At 40.7% G+C, this 20,272-nt stretch overlaps 1 protein-coding gene across 24 annotated transcripts in view; it reads left to right on the top strand.

Annotated features, from left to right (window-relative positions):
* LOC143314851 (pleckstrin homology domain-containing family A member 5-like) overlaps nt 1–20,272 on the top strand; it is a 323,906-nt gene that overhangs the window by 28,249 nt on the left and 275,385 nt on the right. The window contains exons 4-5 of one of the 24 annotated variants that reach the window (XM_076722110.1): nt 11,205–11,393; nt 12,814–19,678. The exons of 22 other annotated variants lie outside the window; for them this stretch is intronic. In XM_076722110.1, coding sequence (XP_076578225.1) covers nt 11,205–11,391 — 187 coding nt within the window. In that variant the 3' untranslated portion in view covers nt 11,392–11,393; nt 12,814–19,678. Of the gene's footprint in view, nt 1–11,204; nt 19,679–20,272 lie in introns of those variants that run through there. One more of the 24 variants, XM_076722111.1, reaches the window with a different exon arrangement.

The following is a 20,272-nucleotide window of genomic DNA, read 5'->3' as shown; positions in this document are numbered from 1 at the left end:
GTGGCAGCACAAATAGGTTTGTGAAAACATAAGTGGCTGATTTTGAGTGTGGCGGTTTAAAAATGCAGCTCTTAAATTGAGCAGCTTTAGCAGTCAATGTGCAGGCATCTTCACTGTCACAAAAGGTAAAGTTTTTCCTCTGGCTTCCAGTTTAGCTCTGTGGATATGAGCACACACACACACACACACACACACACACACACACACACACACACACACAGACACACACACACCACAGATCTCTTTCTCCACACACACCCGAATGGATGATGTTGAGCAGGTGGTATGGAGGATTGTGTTCCTCACTGCAGAGTGTTGCCCTGTCACAGACTAAAGCCAAAAACTGGATGAAGTTAGCGGAGCACTGTTGGCCTGGTGTAGATACAGGTCTGACTATGTGGATGCGGGCAAGAACACAAATACCTCCATTGCTGCCAATTTACTGATTATGTTAATGGTGTTTCTACTGGCAGTATCTGACATAGAGTGACTAGAAAGACTGAAGAGGGGGAGGAGGGACAAGGATTGAGGGTGTGAATTACATTAGTCATTTTTTGGCCTGATGAGAGCTTGTTGTCTGTCGACCAAAACACTCAGCTGCACGCTTTGAGGAAGGCTACAGAGCACATGAAATGTTTTGATTTGTTCTGAGCAATTTGAGCAATCCTACACAAGGTAATGGTTCTAAATATAGAAGCCACAGGATTTTCTGTAAAAGGCGGGAGACACAAGGAATCCTATAAGTGGGGAAACAGGGTATGCTTCAGTCTCATTTCATCTGTTCACTTGCAAAGTAATGCAATAGGCGTGACGAATAAAAAAAATTATTAATTATTTCCAGTTTTTCTAAAGCTTCTTATTATGTCCGAGTTATGCGACCCTTCCTAGTATATTGTATACATTTCACTCTGTTCAGTATCACTTTTAATTGTCAATGTAACCAATTATTCCTGTGGGTATAATCACCTGAATGTTTTATGTCATCTAAATACTTCATTAATGGTTCTCATTATGTGTAAAGTAGCGGTAAACAACCAACCTCTTCCAACCGCAGCTGGAAAACTGAGTTTTAACAGAGATAGTTGATAGCCAGCTTCATGATACAGTTTTTTTTAGGATCACCAATGTTAATTTTACTGTGACTTCAGGACAACAGCTAGTAATATGGAGGCTGGTGACTAGCCAAGTTTGAGAAACATTTTTTTTTTGCCAGACAAACTCTGAAACAATGAACAGCAATGCAACACCCAACATGCTACCAACAGTAATGTTATATGAGTGTCGTTTGAGCAATACAGTGTTTTCGTGGTCACTCTGGAATTGCATCTTATCAGTTTGCTTTCTGTCTGCCTTTTTTGCCTTCACTGTCTCTTTTTACCAGAAGGTGCACGTGCACCTCTACATACACGTACATAGGTTATCTTCTGCTGCTGTTTCTTTTGTGTTACACCACAAGATACAGGGTCAAATTTCCCCCTTTTGTACACTGGGGTGGGTATGTCTCCCTGTGCCCCATGGCATTTACGCACATGCTTAAGCATCCCTCCTATTCTGATGTCCAAAGCTTGTGCTGGTAGTAGTGTAGCTTTCGTCAACGAAAATTATGACTAAATATCGTCGTCAACAAACCTTTATCACGTGACGAAAACGAGACGAGACGCAACGTAAATGCTGGTCATGTGACAATAACTATAATTATACACAATGCAATATTGTTGACGAATAAAAATGAGACTAAATGTGGTTTACAAATAAAAACTCTGCTAAAATGTTTCTTCATTTTCGTTGACTAAAACAAGACGAGATGAAATGTTATAATGTTATTTCGTCTCATTTAGTCGCGTTGTTATCATTATTTTGCAGTATTTCTGTTTCCTGTGTCTCACTTCAGGGGCTGCATCAGGTTGCACTGCACAGTCGCAGGCGACGTCACTTCCTCAATCCCCACTCACGGCATTATTTAGAAGATGCAGCTGTGGTAGGTTAGCGTTAACAACAGACAACTGACACAGAGAATGAGACCGATGGCTGGCCAGTCTGACTTCAGTTTACAAGCAATACAAGTCACAGACACACACATTTTATTTGCGCTTTTTATTATGTTATTGTAGCTCGAGCATTCAAACACCTTGTTTCTCTTTATGTTAAACTTGAATGTATTCATTTTTTTCTGGCATTGTCATGTGATGCTATTTTATTTATTTATTTATTTCATTTAAATTTATGTGTTTGTACTTCTAACATGTTTGGTTGGTAAAATAAATATGTTGTAAATTCAAATCAGAGCATCTTCGTGTCTTTAGGCTAGGTTGTCACGGCAACTTCAGCTGGTTGCCATTGACGATAGGGGCCCCCCAGGCAGACAGACAGGGGCAGACAGAAAAGAGGAGAAAAAGAGCCATTTTCTGCCTCTGCACTGCTCTCACATTTGGGCTTATCCTGAGAGAACGGTAGCTCCTATCAGAAAAAAACACAGACCATCATCGCTGTAAGGACTTCCTGAATGCTTTGGTGTGCTTTTGTTGTTTCTACACCAAATATTTTGCAGACACTTGCGAGTTTAAAACAGGGGTCCGTGCTGCTTCTCTCAGAAAATCTTTGTATTGGAGTCAATAGGCCTTTCTCAATATGCGTTCTTCTCTGTACTTGTGTTCTTGTGTACTTGAGAAACGTCATCAGTCTGAGCCCAAGTACTGTTCCAATTAAAATGTCCGCATCTCGCCAAGTACAGTCAAATACCCCGATGTGTTCTTGCCTCTCCCATTTTATCGAGGATGCATCGGGTGGTGACTTGTGTGGACTTGGGGCAGCCACGTATCCCAGAATGCATTTCGTAGCAACGATTGCGGAGGAGAGGACTCACAACTGTAAAGTTACAAGTTTCGAAATACTACTGTTTTAGTAGTACGGAATGTGGTTTTAAGATTATTTTATGTGAGAAAGTGAATGTTAAAACTTAAAATCTGTGGTCGATTCATCACGATAGGGCGTAGTTTAAAATTTGCTCCAAAGTTTTCGGAGATAACTGGCAGACGAGCTGCGATGGTGACGTCATCAAGTACGCTGCCGTCCCTATTGCAGAATGACCATCCTGCGTCCTCCCGTCCTGGAGAGACTGTACTCCCAGGTCGAACTTGCTAAGACCGAACTGTCAAGTTCGTAAGTCCGAACTTGGCGTACTTGGTATTGAGAAACGACCAATGAGGAGCAGAGACAGACATGGCCGCACTTAGAGGCTGCTAATTCAAATTCTGTAAGTCTCTCTGATTTTTTGAGCACATTGTGAGAGACAGAACAAATTTGTCTACAACTGTGGAAAAAAATCATGCCTGTAGAGCGTAAACTGTGGCCGGGAGGAGCATGGAAAGAGAAAAATTCTTAGAGGCTTGAGTGGGTGACATCACCGCTAGAGTGGGAGAGAGCTGATCACCCACTCAAGCCTCTAACAGTCCACGCAATACACATCCATTGAAATTTTGAGAACTTCTCCAAAAACGCTCATTGTCATTTATCAGGGATTACTCAAAAACTATATGGGCTATCAAAATGTGGAATAATACACCAGTACACAAGACTTATGTCTACGTTTTAAAGTTGGAATGGCGTCTCTAGGTGAACGTATGCCGGAGCAGTAGTCCTTTGAAAAAGGTCGAATTTCTTTCTCTTTTTTTGGCTTGTCCCCATCACTTTGAATGGGAAATTTTCGCATGTTTTTCGCGTCTTAGGATGCATGCTGAATATACAGCAGGCATCGTATTTATACCCTCACCACAATTAACCAGAAAAGAGGATAAAACTCACTTCAATTAAACACAAATGACCATCAGTAAACAAAAAGAGACACCACAGTTGGTGCAAAAACTAATACAAGGCTAGAGAAATTAAATAACTGCCTCTTTAACAGCAGAATAAAACATTGCTGAAGCAGACAACACAGAGATCTATAAACATAAATTGCACAGTGGTTTTTTGAAGTATGCCTACTAGGGTTGTCGCAATACCAAAATTTTCAACTCGATACCAATATTCAATAATAATATTCAATACTCGATATCATTTTCGATACCACCCAGTGAGCAAGAAGTGGTCCAAAAACGTCAAAAAGACGTGTTCTTCGTACATCCAGAAGACGTCCTCAGAGAAGCCAGAAAGAAAGTTTTTTTTACGTCTTTTCCAGACGTTGAATAGATGTTAAACTTTCAATGTTATACAGACGTCATTAAAATATGTTTTTGGTACGTAATTAATGAATGTCAAGCAGACGTTGTATAGGTAGCCAGAATGAAAGTTATTATTACGTCTTTTTGGGAAGTTGAATAGATGTTTAACTTTCAATGTTATATAGACGTTATTAAAATACGTTTTCTGCACGTCATTACTAAACATCTGGCAGACATTGTACAGGGAGCCAGAAAGAATGTTTTTACTACATCTTTCCTAGATGTTGAAAAGACGTTTTACTTTCAATGTTATATAGACATCATTAAAATACGTTTTCAGGACGTCATAAAGGGGGCCAGATTTAAAGTTTTTACAACGTCTTTCCTAGACGTTGTAAATATGTATTATTGTGGATGTTATACAGACGTCACTAAAATATGTTTTAAAGACAATCCGGAGCCAGAATTAAAGTATTTATTACATCTTTTCCAGGTGTTATGTTATATTTTCGAGGTTACAGGCATCACTAAACCAAGTTTTCAAACAAAATTGTTTAACATCATGAAGACCTCATTGAAGGCGTCAAAATGAACATTATTGCGTCTTGGACATTGTTATTTACTCATTGCAGACATCCAGACATTGGACATCCAGAAATCCTGAATGTACGTCAACATAGCCCACATTTTCTCTGGCTCTTCAATTTTTTTTTTTTTTTTTTTTTTAGGCAGGGTTTACTCGTAAGAACATCTTATCAAAGTTGTACACTTCACCTGTTCAAGTTTTCTACATTGTATAACAGCTTCTTTACACTCTGGTCATTGCATTTCATGGTAGACAGTATCTGATGGATTCTACATGGATTTTCCACAACAGACATGATTTTTGACATAATTGTTTTTAATATGATCTGTAACAAACCAGTAATACAAAAAATGAAAAATTGTAACTATTTTAAAAACAGTTTTATACGAAGAAATCTATAAAAACACTGAACTTTCTGAACAGAATCTATAAAAACACTGAACTTTCTGAACAGAAACTCACTCACACAAACTCGCTCCCTCACACGATCTCACTCTCACACACACAATAACACTCTTTCCCACTCACAAGCTCACTCTCACAACAAACAAGCAAAACTTTTGTAACAACATGAATGTATATGAAAATATAAAACACTGAACTCACACAAAAAAAACACACACACACACACACACACACACTACTTATACCAATTAAATGATCCACAGCAGCCGTCCTGATGGTTGATTCAGTGGCTGTGGGGTCCCACTGCATCACAGCAGCTGAAAGAAAACGGACAAAAAAAAATCAAATTAACATACTTTAAAATTTACACAGATTCAAGCAAACTTAGTGGCATTTCTCTCCCATTTGCTAGAAAAAAAAAACAAAACAGTAATGTTCGCAGACCTCAGCGCTGTCTCGGTGCTGATGCATTCACTGTGGTGTTTAAATGAGCTTTAAAACACACCCTCTTGTAACGACGAACAGAAATTGTAGTTTTCCTATCCACACATGACATCAGAAACAAGACTTTTGGAAAAATTTCACCCTGGACTCCGGTTACAAAAAACTCTGGTTTCAGGAGCCCTAAGGCCAAACCATGCAGAGAAATACACTGTTTCAAAAATGTGTGCTTCCATATGGACGACCCTGAGATAACACACCCAAAACAAACGACTGTGGAAAGAGTCATGGAGACGGCATTGTCACAAGTATTACAGATAGCTGGGAGGGCAGTGCTGTGCGCTCTGGCCTAAATACAGAGAATCACCATGTATGGCAGGTAGAGGACCCCTTTTATTCCGGTGGATGTAGAAATATTATTACATGTGTATGTTGATGCTGGAAATGTATCTTTAAAAAAATAAAATCCAAGTCCGAGTGGAAAAAGTGTCAATACAATAACTCAATAAAGTATTGTTCAGTTTTGTTTGTTTTTACTTCTTCCGTCCATCAGCTGAGAGAAGGAACAAGTGTTAACCTAAAAAAGGATATGGGCTTACCCTTTGTTACAGAAAACGCCGTTGTGTTCTCCAGGCCATACTTCTCCTTCTTCCCCTTCACTTTAAGGTTGAATTTCATCAATTTGTTGGTGAAGAGCCTAAATCAAGATAAACAGAACTTAGTCAACATGCTGGTGTTTCTGATGATCAAAGCAAAAACCATCAAACAATCATATGCTTCAATAAATACCTGTCAAGGACTTTGTGGGTGCAGTCCTTGCTGTCCCTCCCACCAACTCTGGCCAGCTGATGAACCTTAAATGAAATATATTTTTTTAAATTATTGACTGCAACCAAAGATTTTGTCATTTTCCAGATCATACATATCCTGATTGCTTTGAAGAACAATTAGATGCAATTTAACCCATTTAAAGAGTTACCATTAAGTTTTGTTGACCCGAGTTTTGACCCTCATTTCATACCTTAGATTTGGTGAGGTTGAGGTATGGGTAATTTGTACTTTTCTTTTCAAGTTGATGTGAAAGTTGTTTTTTTTTTTTTTTCAAACTTGAACCTAGGGCTCTAGAGAAAAATTTTGATTGAAGTGTCAAACCCGCAGATTAAAAATTGCCACTTCATAGTGACGACGGGGGATAAAGGTACGGATCGGTTAAACTCTGTTTGGGTGTCGCAACAAATTAGTGAATTATAAAATGTCATTGTGTTTGTCTGAAGTTGTTTAAAGACTTGTGTTTTGGCACAAAACCTTGAAACACTGATATATCAACTGACAGTTACACTGCAACAATACAATACAGCATAGGGGAGGTTCCAGGAGCCCCACTAATTCTGAAAAATAGATTTTTTTTTTTTTTTTACCCCTATCCGGTTCAAGAGGTCAATCAATCCTTTAAAGACTAAATCCTGCCTGTGTATTTGTTTTGACAGTTGACCTATATGACAGTTCCTAGAATGATTGAAAGCATCTTACCAAATTGTTCAAGGTCTGGGAGTCTGAGAGGGAGGCCTCCTTCTCATTAAACTCCTCCATTGTGTCCATCATCTCTATATTTTCTGCTGGCTTAGCGTGGTCCCTCTGCAGTTTCTTTATCTCGTTGTGTATCGTAACCAGTTTGGTTAGCACTACTTTCTGAAATTCTTTAACACAGAAAAAACTTAATGTTGTGAACCTCTCAAGTAAGGAACTGAGCCATGCACAAATTGGCTTGTAGCCTCTGTGATATGATTAACCCACGCCCCCTAAGGAGGAACTAAGAAGAACTCGTCTATAATGGAAAATAAAACAAAACCAGTTTGAAAAGAGTTGTCACTAGAACTGTAAACTGTGTTGTGGAAAAGGGGCAATATAAACACTTCAGCTGTGAAGCGCCACAAATTTTCAGTCAGTAATGACGATCAACAACTAGTCATCTGTACACTGATTTTATAAATATATGATGAGAAACTATACTCACGTGGAGTGGACCTCTCTCTCCGCTCTCCCCTTTCTTTACTCTATGACCTTGATGAGCCTGAGCAGAAAGCACCAGAATCGTTAGTCATAATCAACAATACTAGTCATTACTAATGCTACCCACACACCAGGAGACTTTGAAAAGATTTAGAAAAGACTCTAAAGACTATCAGTTCACATCTAAAGACTAGTGTTTATAGCTTTTAGTCCCAGTCTAGTCTCAGACTAAAGACTGTGAATCTTGCAGGGTCACTATAGACGCTGTTAGAGCTGTGTTCACATGCAGTTCAGCAGATGGCGGCAAACGACAATGCTGAGTTAAAATATATTATAACTTTTGCTGTCGGCCGTGGCAGTATGCTCAACCAGATGTGACGCATGTCGCCATAGCAACATAATGGCGCATTTTGCCGTCCCGTCAGACCTGTTTGTTTGTTTTTACTGTTCCAGTTGTCTTCTGTCTGCCGGATCCTGAACGCAGCTCTTGTTCTGACCGTCAGGTTTCCTTTTTCCGCTTTTGTCAGTGCTCATCTGTTGGTTGTTAATTGTGTTACGTCATATTTGATATAATCGCAAGCTCCAGACAGGGGAAAGACTGGTATGAAATGACGGGAGCGCGCCGAGATACCAGCAAGACTCTTCAGATTTACCAAAGACAGTCTTTGTCAGTCTTTAGTCTGAGACTGGGAAAATTGTTTGGTCTAAGCCCAGCATTAGTTGATGAAAAACTATACTCACGTGAAGTTGACCTCTCTCTCCGCTCTCCCGTTTCTGTACTGTATGACCTTGATGAGCCTGAGCAGAAAGCACCAGAATCGTTAGTCATAATCAAAATACTAGTCATTACTAAGTTGATAAAAAACAATACTTACAAGCAGTAGACCTCTCCCTGCTTCCAGCCTTCTTTCATTTTATTTCACACAGAAAGGCCCTGCCCGACCCGGGGATCGAACCGGCGACCTTCTTGCTGTGAGGCACGTGCACTACCTGCTGCGCCCACAACAAATAATACAACACAAAATTGTAAGAATGACTGTCCGCTCTAACATAGGCTGCAAACATAGATAACAACCTTATTAGAGAATTAACCTAGCATTACTCGTGTCACAAAGGACCAACCACAATTAACCAGAATTGTTAAAGGGCTAAACTTGTGAACCCAGGTGCAGAGACAGAGACAAGTATGGGATTGGAGATATTTAATCACAGGGCAAATAGGATGGACTATGAGCTGGGAGAGACCAGAGAGGATCTGGGGAGAAGCTGAGCAGAGGCTTGAAGCAAGGGAGTAGGATTGACGAGACAAAAGCTTGGAGAGAGGGCCTGGATCAGAGCAGACAGGACTGTTGGGAGAGGAGAAATAGGATTAGCAAATACAAAGTAGCAAGTCTGGAACACAGACTGACTGACCTGGTATTGCAATCTGACAACATGAATGTAGGAGAGATGAGTCTTTGTAGAAGTCTTGATTACAAGATAGAATGAAGCTGTTGAAGGTCTGTCCCAGCACACCTGTCTCCACTCAGGCAATCACACACCACACGGACACACAGGAGAGAGAGGAGCAATACTGAGGGTGACAAGAGGTTACTGCAGTTCAGGTAATGTTCCATGGACCAATGTAACAGTACTCGCCTCTTCTGTGGGCACCACCTGTCATCCAAACGGGTTTATACAGGTGTGCAGTGTGGAACTCCCAAATGAGGGAGGGATCCAGAATTAGTTTGTGAGGTATCCATAAAAGCTCCTCAGACCCATATCCATCCCAAGGTTGATATAGGGGGGAAAAGCGTGGCACCTACCCTGGTGTCAGAAGCATCCACCTACACAATGAACTGGAGCTCTCTGTCAGGTTGAGTGAGGACTGGTACTGAGGTGAAGTGGCGCTTTAGCTCCAGAAGTGCTGACTTTTTCTCAAGAGGTCCAGCAGAATGGGGGAAAAGGTGGAGTTAAGACTGCTGAGGGTTGCTGCCAGATGGTTGTAGTTGTAGTTGCAGATGAAGTGCCTCTAGAAACTAGCAAAACCAAGAAAGCACTGCAATTGCTTCAAGTTGTAACTGCTGAAACCTTACACCTGCCCCAAAGCATAACATGCCCTCAAAAAGACACAGGTGAACCGTGAAACTGTCATTTCTCTGCTTCGACAAATAGCCACTAAAGGACTTGACAGATGTACTTCTGGTGCACCACTGGGCCCTCGGATAAGATCAGAATGTCATCCAAATAGACAGACACAAAATATCCAAGCATATCCCTAGCATATCCCATATTCCTCAAAGAAACAATGCAAGAACAGTCATTATTATGAAAAAAAAAATGGGTCATTACTTTTACTCAAAGGAAAATACTAACTTTTAACGAGTTGGCCCCAGTGCAGCTGCACTGTAGGAGCTCTGTCTTTGTTTTGCATTCCATGAGGATAATACACCTGACACTCAGCACTCCAACCAGTTGAAAAACAAATGCTAGTGAGCCGTGTACTCAAACAAAACTCCCTTTCTCCATCAGTGCTACAGTAACAGGCTACAACAGGATCCTCTTCATGGACTGATTTGTGCATGATGGTTTTAAACTTTAGGACCTTAGAGACCTAAGAGAAAAAAATGACTTATTTGCCTTGCTGGTCCAAATGTCCAAATCTTGCTGAGGGAATACGTTAGTCCACATTACCTTTGTATGCCCCATGAGGGGTTTCTTCCCATTATTGTTAGTTTTTCAGCAGTGAAATACAAACCCAAAATTACTCAAACAAAATTAAATCTCCCTTTTTTAGAAATTTATTAATGTATTGTTTTTTATTCATTCTGCAACACATAATCGCAGGATCAAGCTCATATCCTGTATAAAGTAAACTCGCTTAGAGTTGCCATTCCTACAATAACTGCTGTTAACTTTATTCATTTACAAAAATTCATTCTTCTTTATCCTGCGCCCAGCGCCTGGTTGAACCTGGTCTTTATCCTACCTCAATTAAGAGGTCCAGCATCAATAAGCTTGTCAGCCTTTAAGTGAGTTATTTCTGATAAATATGATTTCACCTTTTAAATGTTTCCTTTGAATACTGTACGGAAGACCTGTCCTTGATCTGACTCTCCCATAGTCGCCCCCTTCACATCCCTTTGGGTGACTGTGATCCTCTCTCAGGAGAGGGTTGGCCTTCGGTACCCGGTCTCTGTCTGGGTTAAGTATCCCAGACAAGCCCTCAAATTTTCACAGTAATCAGAAAACTTGATGCTGTCTGGTGGTGGTGAGTTGATGGTAACAAAATACACAAACACATCTGTCTTATCTCTAGGTCTGAAGAATTTTTATTTCTTGCGAGCAAGAGTTACCCCATACGCAAACGGGAGAGACAAACAGCATTGCAGAGGGAAGGAACAGCACAATAAGTTATTGTCTGAAGGAAATGTTACATATAACGTTATCATTGAATGTGTTGCAAGACTGAACCCACATTCCCATCAGCCTCAGCCGTTCTTTGTGTTAGTGAAAATTAGAAAGTGTTAGCATGGTGACACAGTAAACTAAGATGATGAACATGGTAAACTGTATCTGCTAAACATCAGCATGTTAACATTAGCTGTGTCTCCATTTCGAAGGCTCCTTCAGACACAGCAGAGAAATATGGTCTTCTTGAATGTGGAGGATCCAGTGGGTGGATCCTTTGTGGCCCAAAGTATTCCAAGATTCGTGGCTACCATTGATGATTGGATTTTTTTCCCAATGAAAGAATATGGCGGACTCCCCAAACGTAACAGTGACAGTGACCGAGGATTACACTTTTAAATGTAAGTACTGGGTTTCAACTCACTTGAATAGCAATGTCAAAAAGCCAAGGGGCTTTCTGTTAAAATAGTTAAGTGAAGTTCATGATGCTAACTGACATTGCTAACTACCTGCCTAGCTACACAGAGCTGCTGCACTTACAGCTTACGCCGTGTTCCCACCAAACGCGATGAAAGCGATTTAATCGCGCATCAAATGAAATCGCGTCGCGCTACACGCTCCAGTTTTGATGCTGGTCCAATATGCAAAAAAACGCCGCATCGCGTCGCGCAACGAGCCCGCCCAAACAACAACATTTCTTCCGCCATTCATTCTCTCGTCGACCATGGCTGAGATAACCACCATCGCTAACCACCATAGTCCATACACCTCGCTCACGCTCACCCAGGCCTGGTCTTTCTTGTTCCTGACCCTGTAGAGGGGACAGGAACTGTCACACAGCTCTGGGTGAGCGGTGACGGCAACAATTAGCTGCTCCTCCATTGTTTCTGGCGGTTTGGTTTGCGCGGCGAGGGAACACCAGGACGTCCGTACGTCAGCACGTCGATGACGATCTCAACGCTGATAGGCTGTCGCGGCGCGTCTTCACGCGAATTCGCCGCAAAAGTTCAATTATTTCAACTCGAGCGATGAAGCGATGGCGCGATGGGGCGACGCGATGGGAGCGATTTTCGCGGCCAACGCGTCCATCGCGCCGCACGATCGCGTCCAGCGCATCGCCCGACGCGATGACGCCTCAAATCGCGTCTTTGCATTGACTTTGTATGTAATTTTGTCGCGTGATCTTGTGACATCGCGTTTGGTGGGAACACGGGGTTACAGCTCAGCTACCCGTATCCAACCTAAGTTACAGCCTTGAAAGTAAAGCCTTTAAAGCCTTCACTTTCAACTCAAGAGGTTCAAAGGTTGACTTGTGTCTTAACAAAATTGTGATGATTTTACTGATAACTTATACTCAATGTTATGTTCATAAATACTTCAAAGTGAACAATTTAAACCATTGTTTGACCAGGGCCAAAAATTTGGCCAGTGTAGCTTGGAGGTAGTGCATCAGTAGCCCATTTGTAATATCTTCATCTTGTACTTTCTAATTACGTTAGCCCTCATCCTATACAAAGCCCATAATAATGAAACAACCAATAGATGAGGCAATACCTTTTTTCTTTTTTGAGTTTTTGTATTTTTTTTTATTTTATTTTATTTTTTAATTTATTGTATTGCTGACACAGGGTTGCAAGCTGTGACTGTCACTCTTTTTCTTTTTTTAACACAGAACAGGTTATCCACATAAATGATTTTTGTGGGATTTTGTGTCTGTCTTGCTGTGGCACCTTTTCGAATCTTCCTAAGTTTGCATCCCTGAGTTAACATGATTGATAAGTGTTTTCCCTTTTCTATTGTTTCTCTCTGTGATTCATACAGTCCAGGAGAAAATGCTCCAATTGCCTCCATCCCTGAGGACAAAGCAGGACCAAGTATAGCAGTGGATGACCAGGAGGAGGAAAGCCATCCAGTACCAGTTAGGAAAGAGGAGAGAGAGAGAGAGAGAGAGAGAGAGAGAGAGAGAGAGAGAGAGAGAGAGAGAGAGAGAGGATGAGCCCTTCTCTTAGTAAAGGAGTAAAGGAAGATATGAAGTTTCAAAGGAATGGAGAGCACAGGAGAACAGAGAGAATGGAAAGGCTCCCCACTTGAGAGATTAGTCAAAAAATAAACATTGTAATGAAAGAATTAAAATAAAAAAATTGAAATATATAGTTTTTTCATATATATTTATATGTGTGTCTTTGTGTATATAAAATATATGTAATTTAATTATTATATGTTAAATAATGTTGTAATTCTCAGTATAACTTCCTGTTCATGTGTGTTGTTTTGATTTTATTCAGAGAAGTGTCCATCGTCGTAGGTATCTGGCTGAGAAGTAGTGTGGGGAGGGGAAAGGGGGTTATGTATCTAAATTGCTACATTACGTCCCAGAATGACTGCATTTGGAGAGAGGGGATGCAGGCCATGTTAACGGAGAATGAACTAACAGGGCAGTGGCCTACAAGTTGAGATAATCAGCATGGTTGTAATCCAGGGGTGGGGAGCCTTTTTCCTGTTAAGGGTCATTTAAATTTTTAGAACATCCTTTGAGGGCCATACTAAATTATTGAACACATACGCGTATCACACTGACCTTGGTGAAGACTGGAACTGCTTTTCTTTGGCAAGGCATCTGATGTCAGATGATAATGATGATGATGATGATGATGATGATACTCGCAGCTGGTTTTGCAGGTTTGGGTCAGTTAGTCTGTTAGTTAGTCAGTGAGTCAGTTTTGAAAATAACTGGTCATAGAAGTAGGTTGTTGCTTTGCAGCTCAATGAAGTGGTGTTGTAGGCTGTCAGGCACATCAGTTGGTTCAACAATAAATGGCATAACAAATATGTTGTCAGTTACTTTTATTTTTCATGTCTTTAAAGTACTTGACAAATTCCTGAAGTTTTGCACCAGCATATTCAGATGCCATGGCAGGCTTTTCTTAGAAAAATACACAGTGTTACCCCTTACCAGTTGTACATGCCACAGTTTTAATTTTGCCTTAAATGGCTACACATTTGAATGCAGAGAGCTGAGAAGCTAAATGGGACTTTGAGGTTCAGCTTTTAGAAGTACTTAGTAATGTCGATGATGACCGCCAAATTACAGCTACTTGCAATTACTGAGATCCACAACAGGTTTTCCCTTTGTCTCCATAGTTCTTCAGGACTAACACTAGGAAACAGTTTTACTTTGTCCAGCGCTAGCCTCTCTGCAGCTGCAACAAGGCACTCTTTCACAAAGTCTCCCTCTCAATAAGGTTTTAGCTATTAGCTATTAGTTGACTCACTGTAAAACTGGCCAGCATAACATTGTCAGAATATGGCTTTGTGAGAGCTGCTTGTTGGGCACCCCGTTTCACAAGAGCATTATCATTATCTTTATCTTTATGTGCATTTGACCTTGAAGCTTATCCAGTTTAGCATGTTTTAAGTAGTAATGACACTGGTAATGATTGGACTCTTTCATCACTACAAGCAAACTCAGGTACACTGGCCGACTTAGGGACAAACTAACTCAGGCAAAATGGCTTGCCTTTTATTTCAACAAAAAAAGAAAAAATGTTTGTACATTTCTCTTGGCAAGCAGGACAATCCGAATATGCTTTTGTTTTCTTGACAGTCACCATGATGCATAAAAAGTGCGTGTTGCATTCAGGGACCACTCAGAAGTCTACTATTTTTTTGTATTTCTGAGTTGTTTTTGTATCCTTCATCCTTCATGGATGAGATCTCATGGTCTCACGGTACATTGCTAGTCTACAAACAGGAGAGCCTCTGAATATTCCACCTGTTTTAGACTGTAAATTAGTTTAGCAAATCAAGTTAAGCAAATGTTGCGTTGCATTGATATTTTGCTACAAGTTGATTACTAACTAATAATGATAACAAATAGTATTTATTTATTTTATTTTTATTTTTTTTGCCTGCAAAAGTACACAGTTTGTTTCAATATTGTTTAGCTGTATGAAAGAACTAATGATTTGCTGAAGCCCAGATGTATATGGTGAAATCAGAACTGGAAGAGCCTCTGATGCCATTTAGATTTATTGTTGTGTGGACATGTTTTCCCAGTAAGTTATAGCAGCACTGTAAAAAATTCTGTATCAGTTGTGTATCATCAGAAGTCTAAGTGTGTCAGGCTACATGTGTAATAATGTGTGTAATGGGAATAACATAGTAAAGCTGTTGTAAGACTAGTAGAAAAAGGATGAAAATGGTGTGAAGCTTGTGTTTCTGCAAAGATGATCCTCACTTCAGCCCACACTTGGCAGGAAATCTGAGTACAACATTGCTGGCCTAATGTTTCAATATGCTGACACACACACATGAACAAAAAATTGAGGATGATGTTTGAGACATTCACAGTGCAGGAATGAATCCATGCACACACTCCTGCATCGAGTGGAGATTAACATGACTACACATCTGTTGACAGGATTGATACCCTTTGTTATACAAAACCTTACAGTGACTCAGTACACTGTGTGTATGTGTTTGTGTGTGTGTGTGTGTGTGTGTGTGTGTGTGTGTGTGTGTGTATGCGCACTTGTACGTAGTGAGGACCAGGGTTCTAAATTAACTTTTTTGATCACCAGCCAATGTGGTTACCAGCCAATCAGAATTTCCACTAGCCAAATTTTTTCCCGGTGAAAATAAGAGAGATTATGGGTGCCACTGAATGCATTTGATCATTTTATTTACATTGTTGGCATGAAAAATGCACAGAAAGCACAACACATGAAACAAAATATACACAGAAAGTGCAAACATTTAATTTATACAAACAAAAAATGCTGTCAGATTTATTATTTTCTAAAAGACATTTTTCCAGTAAGTATTTAGTATCATTACATTCCTAATAAAATGTATTTTTCCTTTCAACTTAAAGTGTTTCTGCTTTCCTTCTTTAATAAGAAATATATATAAGTAACAGCCATGACTTAAACACTTGCAAAAAATTGCATTGGTAATAAATTGAATTATGTATGTACAACTAGAAAACACAAATAGTGCAGCAGTCAGTATTTCAGACTCCTTAGGCTCTCCTGATGACTTCGGGCACTCTCATGGTCCTTTACTGCCTCGACTTTAAAATTATTAGTCCCCACCACAAAATTATTCGTCTTGTTTTTTTCTTTCGTGTACATGCGGCAATCCTTACAAAACATGACGGCATTTTCGTGATCAAACACAAGCCATTCACGACCTGTCAGCCATTTAGCGTTAAACTTTCTTTTCTTCGTTTCGCACGCTTTGTCGACATTCTCATCCCCTGCCTCCTTCCTCTTCTCGCCCCCAGACGTCTGTCCCAACCACCGCAGCATTTAGTTTAACTTTACTTTTTACTTTTAGCTAGCTCAGTCTCCTTTTTTACAGTTTATACGCCGCCGTTCATTCTTCTTCTTCTTTGTGTTTGCGTTTCCGTGGTTTCTCGCGCCGGTTGCACTACAGACTGTAGTGTGCCTGCGCACAGCCAATGGGCGTCTTGTACGTCATCACGTAGCATTACGACAGTGTTCATGGGAAATGTAGGACGGACTGTCAGGGGGAACTGTAGAGCGGCTCTGACTGACATGATTGCCTAATGCATTACCGGCCAAATTGGCTAGTAAGTTTTTATTTACACCCGCCAATATGAATTTTAACCCGCATTTGGCGGGTTGGCGGGGGCTTAATTTAGAACCCTGGTGAGAACCAGAACAGAGTGAGGACATTTTTGGAAAACAACTACGTTTTGGCCAATTCTCACAACTTCAAAGGACATTTGAGGTTGCCTTTATGTGTGGGACAGGGTGTTTTGAAAGAATCAAGAATCATAAAAATACATGACCACGGAGTCAGTTGAAATCTCTGTGTCCCTTCCTGAACAGCCTTCACAGCAAAATCATCAGTGTTAGATTAATACTGAGATTGTTAAAACTAAGACTAGAAAAGTGTCAATATGTGTCCACTCTTTTGAGTGTTAAATTAACACTTTTAAAAGTGTAACTTTTTCAACACTCAAACAGAGTTATTTCAACACTGTACAGAGTTGAAAATTAACGCTGGCTAACAATGAGTAGTGTTGATACTACTCTACACTGGTGTCAGTGTTAGAAAATTAACACAAAGTACGTGTTAAAAAATTAACACTTTCAAAAGTGTTCATTTTTCCAGCACTCACACAGAGTTATTTCAACACCGTGAGGAGTTGGAAAATTAACACTGGCCAACGATGAGTAGTGTTGATATTACTCTACACTGGTGTCAGTGTTAGAAAATTAACACAAAACAAATTTAACACTTTCAGAAGTGTTCATTTTTCCAACACTCACACAGTTATTTCAGCACCGTGAGGAGTTGGAAAAGTAACACTGACCAACGATGAGTAGTGTTGATAGCACTCTACACAAGTGTCAGTGTTAGAAAATCAACACAAAATATTAAACTGCAGGTACACGACAAACATCACTGAATACAGTTTGGCATGGAGTCATCCAAAATTACAGTATGGGACAATGTACATTTGGTCATCAGTGTTGCATGAAAATTTCCTATCATAAGGTCTGTAGTACACCAAATCATCAACACAGATAAATGTGTAGACATCCATTTTCTCATCAATACTAAATGCATTTAAGTGATGATCAAAATATATTGTTGAGACTTCACAAGTTAGAAGATGAGCACTGTTATCTCTGACAATTATGCTCACAATCCTGTTGAACAAAGGCATTTCATTTTCCACACCAGAACATACATACATCCCAACATGATACTCCGTGGCATAGCTTTTGACCCAGGAAGTAGTGAAAACATTAGAAGTTGCATCAAAAGTTTCATTCAGTGCCTCACTGCCCTCTAAACTGCTGACCAAGACTTCAGTTATGGAGCCAAATTGTAATCTTTTAAAATAAAAATTCTCAAAATGAAAAGCCAACTGATTCTGATATTTCTTTACCAGAGTTTTTGTGATGTTTTTAAAGTTCTTTACAGACTTTTTGAAGAACTTTTGCTTTCCCTAAAACCTCATACACCACATGTGTATGAGTGGCCCAATTTTCCTAATACAGCTTGGGTAATGAATCATTAGGTGGTGCTTTGGAATCAGATTTCACTCTGGAAAGAGAGATTTAAAAAGCTTGTGATAATCCAAAATCAGATGTTTCAAATAGCAAGTCATACCATGAGTTACAGTAGGCAAAAACACAATGTTATTGATTTGAATTAAGAGGAGCAGCAAGTTTTAACAGTTATCATTCCTGCACACTAAATCTCCAAATATTAATGGGGTATTACGTAAGAGACACCATGACTGAATAGCATTAAGGCCAAGATCTTTGCTATTGTCATCCAGTTTTTGGCCAGTTGGCCTGTTCTTTCCTAGTGTATATCCATAATTAAAGCTCATAATTCTCTGAAGGACTGCTTCGATACAACAGTGTGGGATATATTCAGTGACTCTCTTGAGGAGGACATTGACAGTCTTACAGACAGCATCACGGACTACATAAACTTCTGTGTGGAGAACACTGTACCCACCAGGACTGTACGTTGTCACTCCAACAACAAACCCTGGATCAATCCTGACATTAAGGCTCTCTTAAAGGAGAAGAACAGGGCCTTCAAGTCAGGGAACAAAGAGGAGCTGAAAACTGTTCAGAGGGAGCTAAGAAGGAATATCAGGGAGAGGAAGGACAGATACAGAAAGAGAATGGAGGAACAGCTGCAGGAGAACAACACCAGGGGAGTCTGGAGAGGCCTGAAAACCATCTCAGGTCACCAGGAGCCAAACTCCCAGGCAGCTGGGGATCCAAAGTGGGCAGATGAGCTAAACACCTACTTCTGTAGGTTTGAAGAAACATCTGCCCCTCCCCCAGCAGTACCAGCACTGCAGCAGCCCTCTTTTGATCTGCCAGCACCCTGCCCGAGTACCCCACTGACCCCCCCCCAAAAGTATTCACCTCACCGCAATCAACGTCACCCCCCACTGCTCCTCCCAGCCCCCCATCCACTTCACAAGTCACTCAGCCCCCCTGCTCCAACTTGTCCCTCACACCTCTCCAGATGAGGATTCAACTCAGGAGGTTAAAGACCAGGGGCCTCATTTATAAAACATTGCGTAGAATCCATACTAAAAGTGTGCATACGCCCAAAAGCTGAAAATGGCGTACGCCAAAAAATATTCAGATTTATAAAACCGTGCGTACTCACACCTGCACGCAATTTTCCCTTTATAAATCACACTCCACCCGGAAGATTGCGCAGGTGGATTCACCTCACATCCCGCCCCCGACACACCCACATTTTACCATGAATGGTCAATGCAAAGTACCTCATGAATGGCTTTGCATATAAATATGCCTGCTGATCAATGGCATTTTACGTTCGATCATGGCAGAGAAAAGAAAAAGAAATTTGAGGTGAAATCGAGGTGCTTGTGGGTGAGGTGGAGGCCAGAAAGGATATTTTGTTTGGTGGTCACAGTAGTGGCGTCACGAATACAATAAAAAAAAATGAGTGGTGGCACGTCGTCACCGCAGTGAATAGTTCCAGTGCCACAGAGCGATCTGTGGCAGAAATTACAGATCCCTACACTACTGTGCGTCAGGATGAATGAGTCATGTGCTGACCCAGACCACTGTGCCACTACATTCGTCAAGATCATGTCCGAGGTACAAATAATTTGTACATTGAGTGAATGCACATTTTTTCGATTAACATAAGCAAATTCATTTTCACTCGGAGCCCTTATAGCAATGTGAGTGAGGTCAATTGCGCCGATTACATTTGGGAAACCGGACATTGCCGCAAATTGCCTTTTAATGTTGGCCTGTTCACCCACAGTGTAAGAAAACCTGATTTATCGACGGGTCATTTTTATAATGCCATCCAAAACGGCTGGCATTATGGCGCTGAGGGATGGCTGCGATATCCCAGACCTAAGGACATAAATTAACTGAATTATATCATACCCAAAAGGGGCTTTAGACAGACAATGTAACATTATATAATATTAATCATATCAAACACTTACCTGTCGGCTAATTCCCGCTGAAAGGAGCCAGTCGCCAGAAACCCCAGAGTGGTCAGAACCTGGATATGCACCGGGATGGCGCGGTTCCGGCGGGTGGGTCTATCTAACACTGGGCCCAGTTCAGCACATAGATCCAAGAGCACCGCTCTAGGGAATCTAAATCGGCTTATTAGCCAGTCATCATCATGGGCCAGGGAATCTCCGTGGTCCCTAAAACTTCTCTCCATCCTGATCCTACCATTTGCGTGATCTTCCAGCAGTGCCAGCGCATCCATTGTG

Source organism: Chaetodon auriga, chromosome 22 (assembly GCF_051107435.1).
Source record: "Chaetodon auriga isolate fChaAug3 chromosome 22, fChaAug3.hap1, whole genome shotgun sequence".
Classification (NCBI taxonomy): domain Eukaryota; kingdom Metazoa; phylum Chordata; class Actinopteri; order Chaetodontiformes; family Chaetodontidae; genus Chaetodon; species Chaetodon auriga.
The sequence above is the reverse complement of the archived record's forward strand: the minus strand, read 5'-3'. Positions and strand labels throughout refer to the sequence as shown.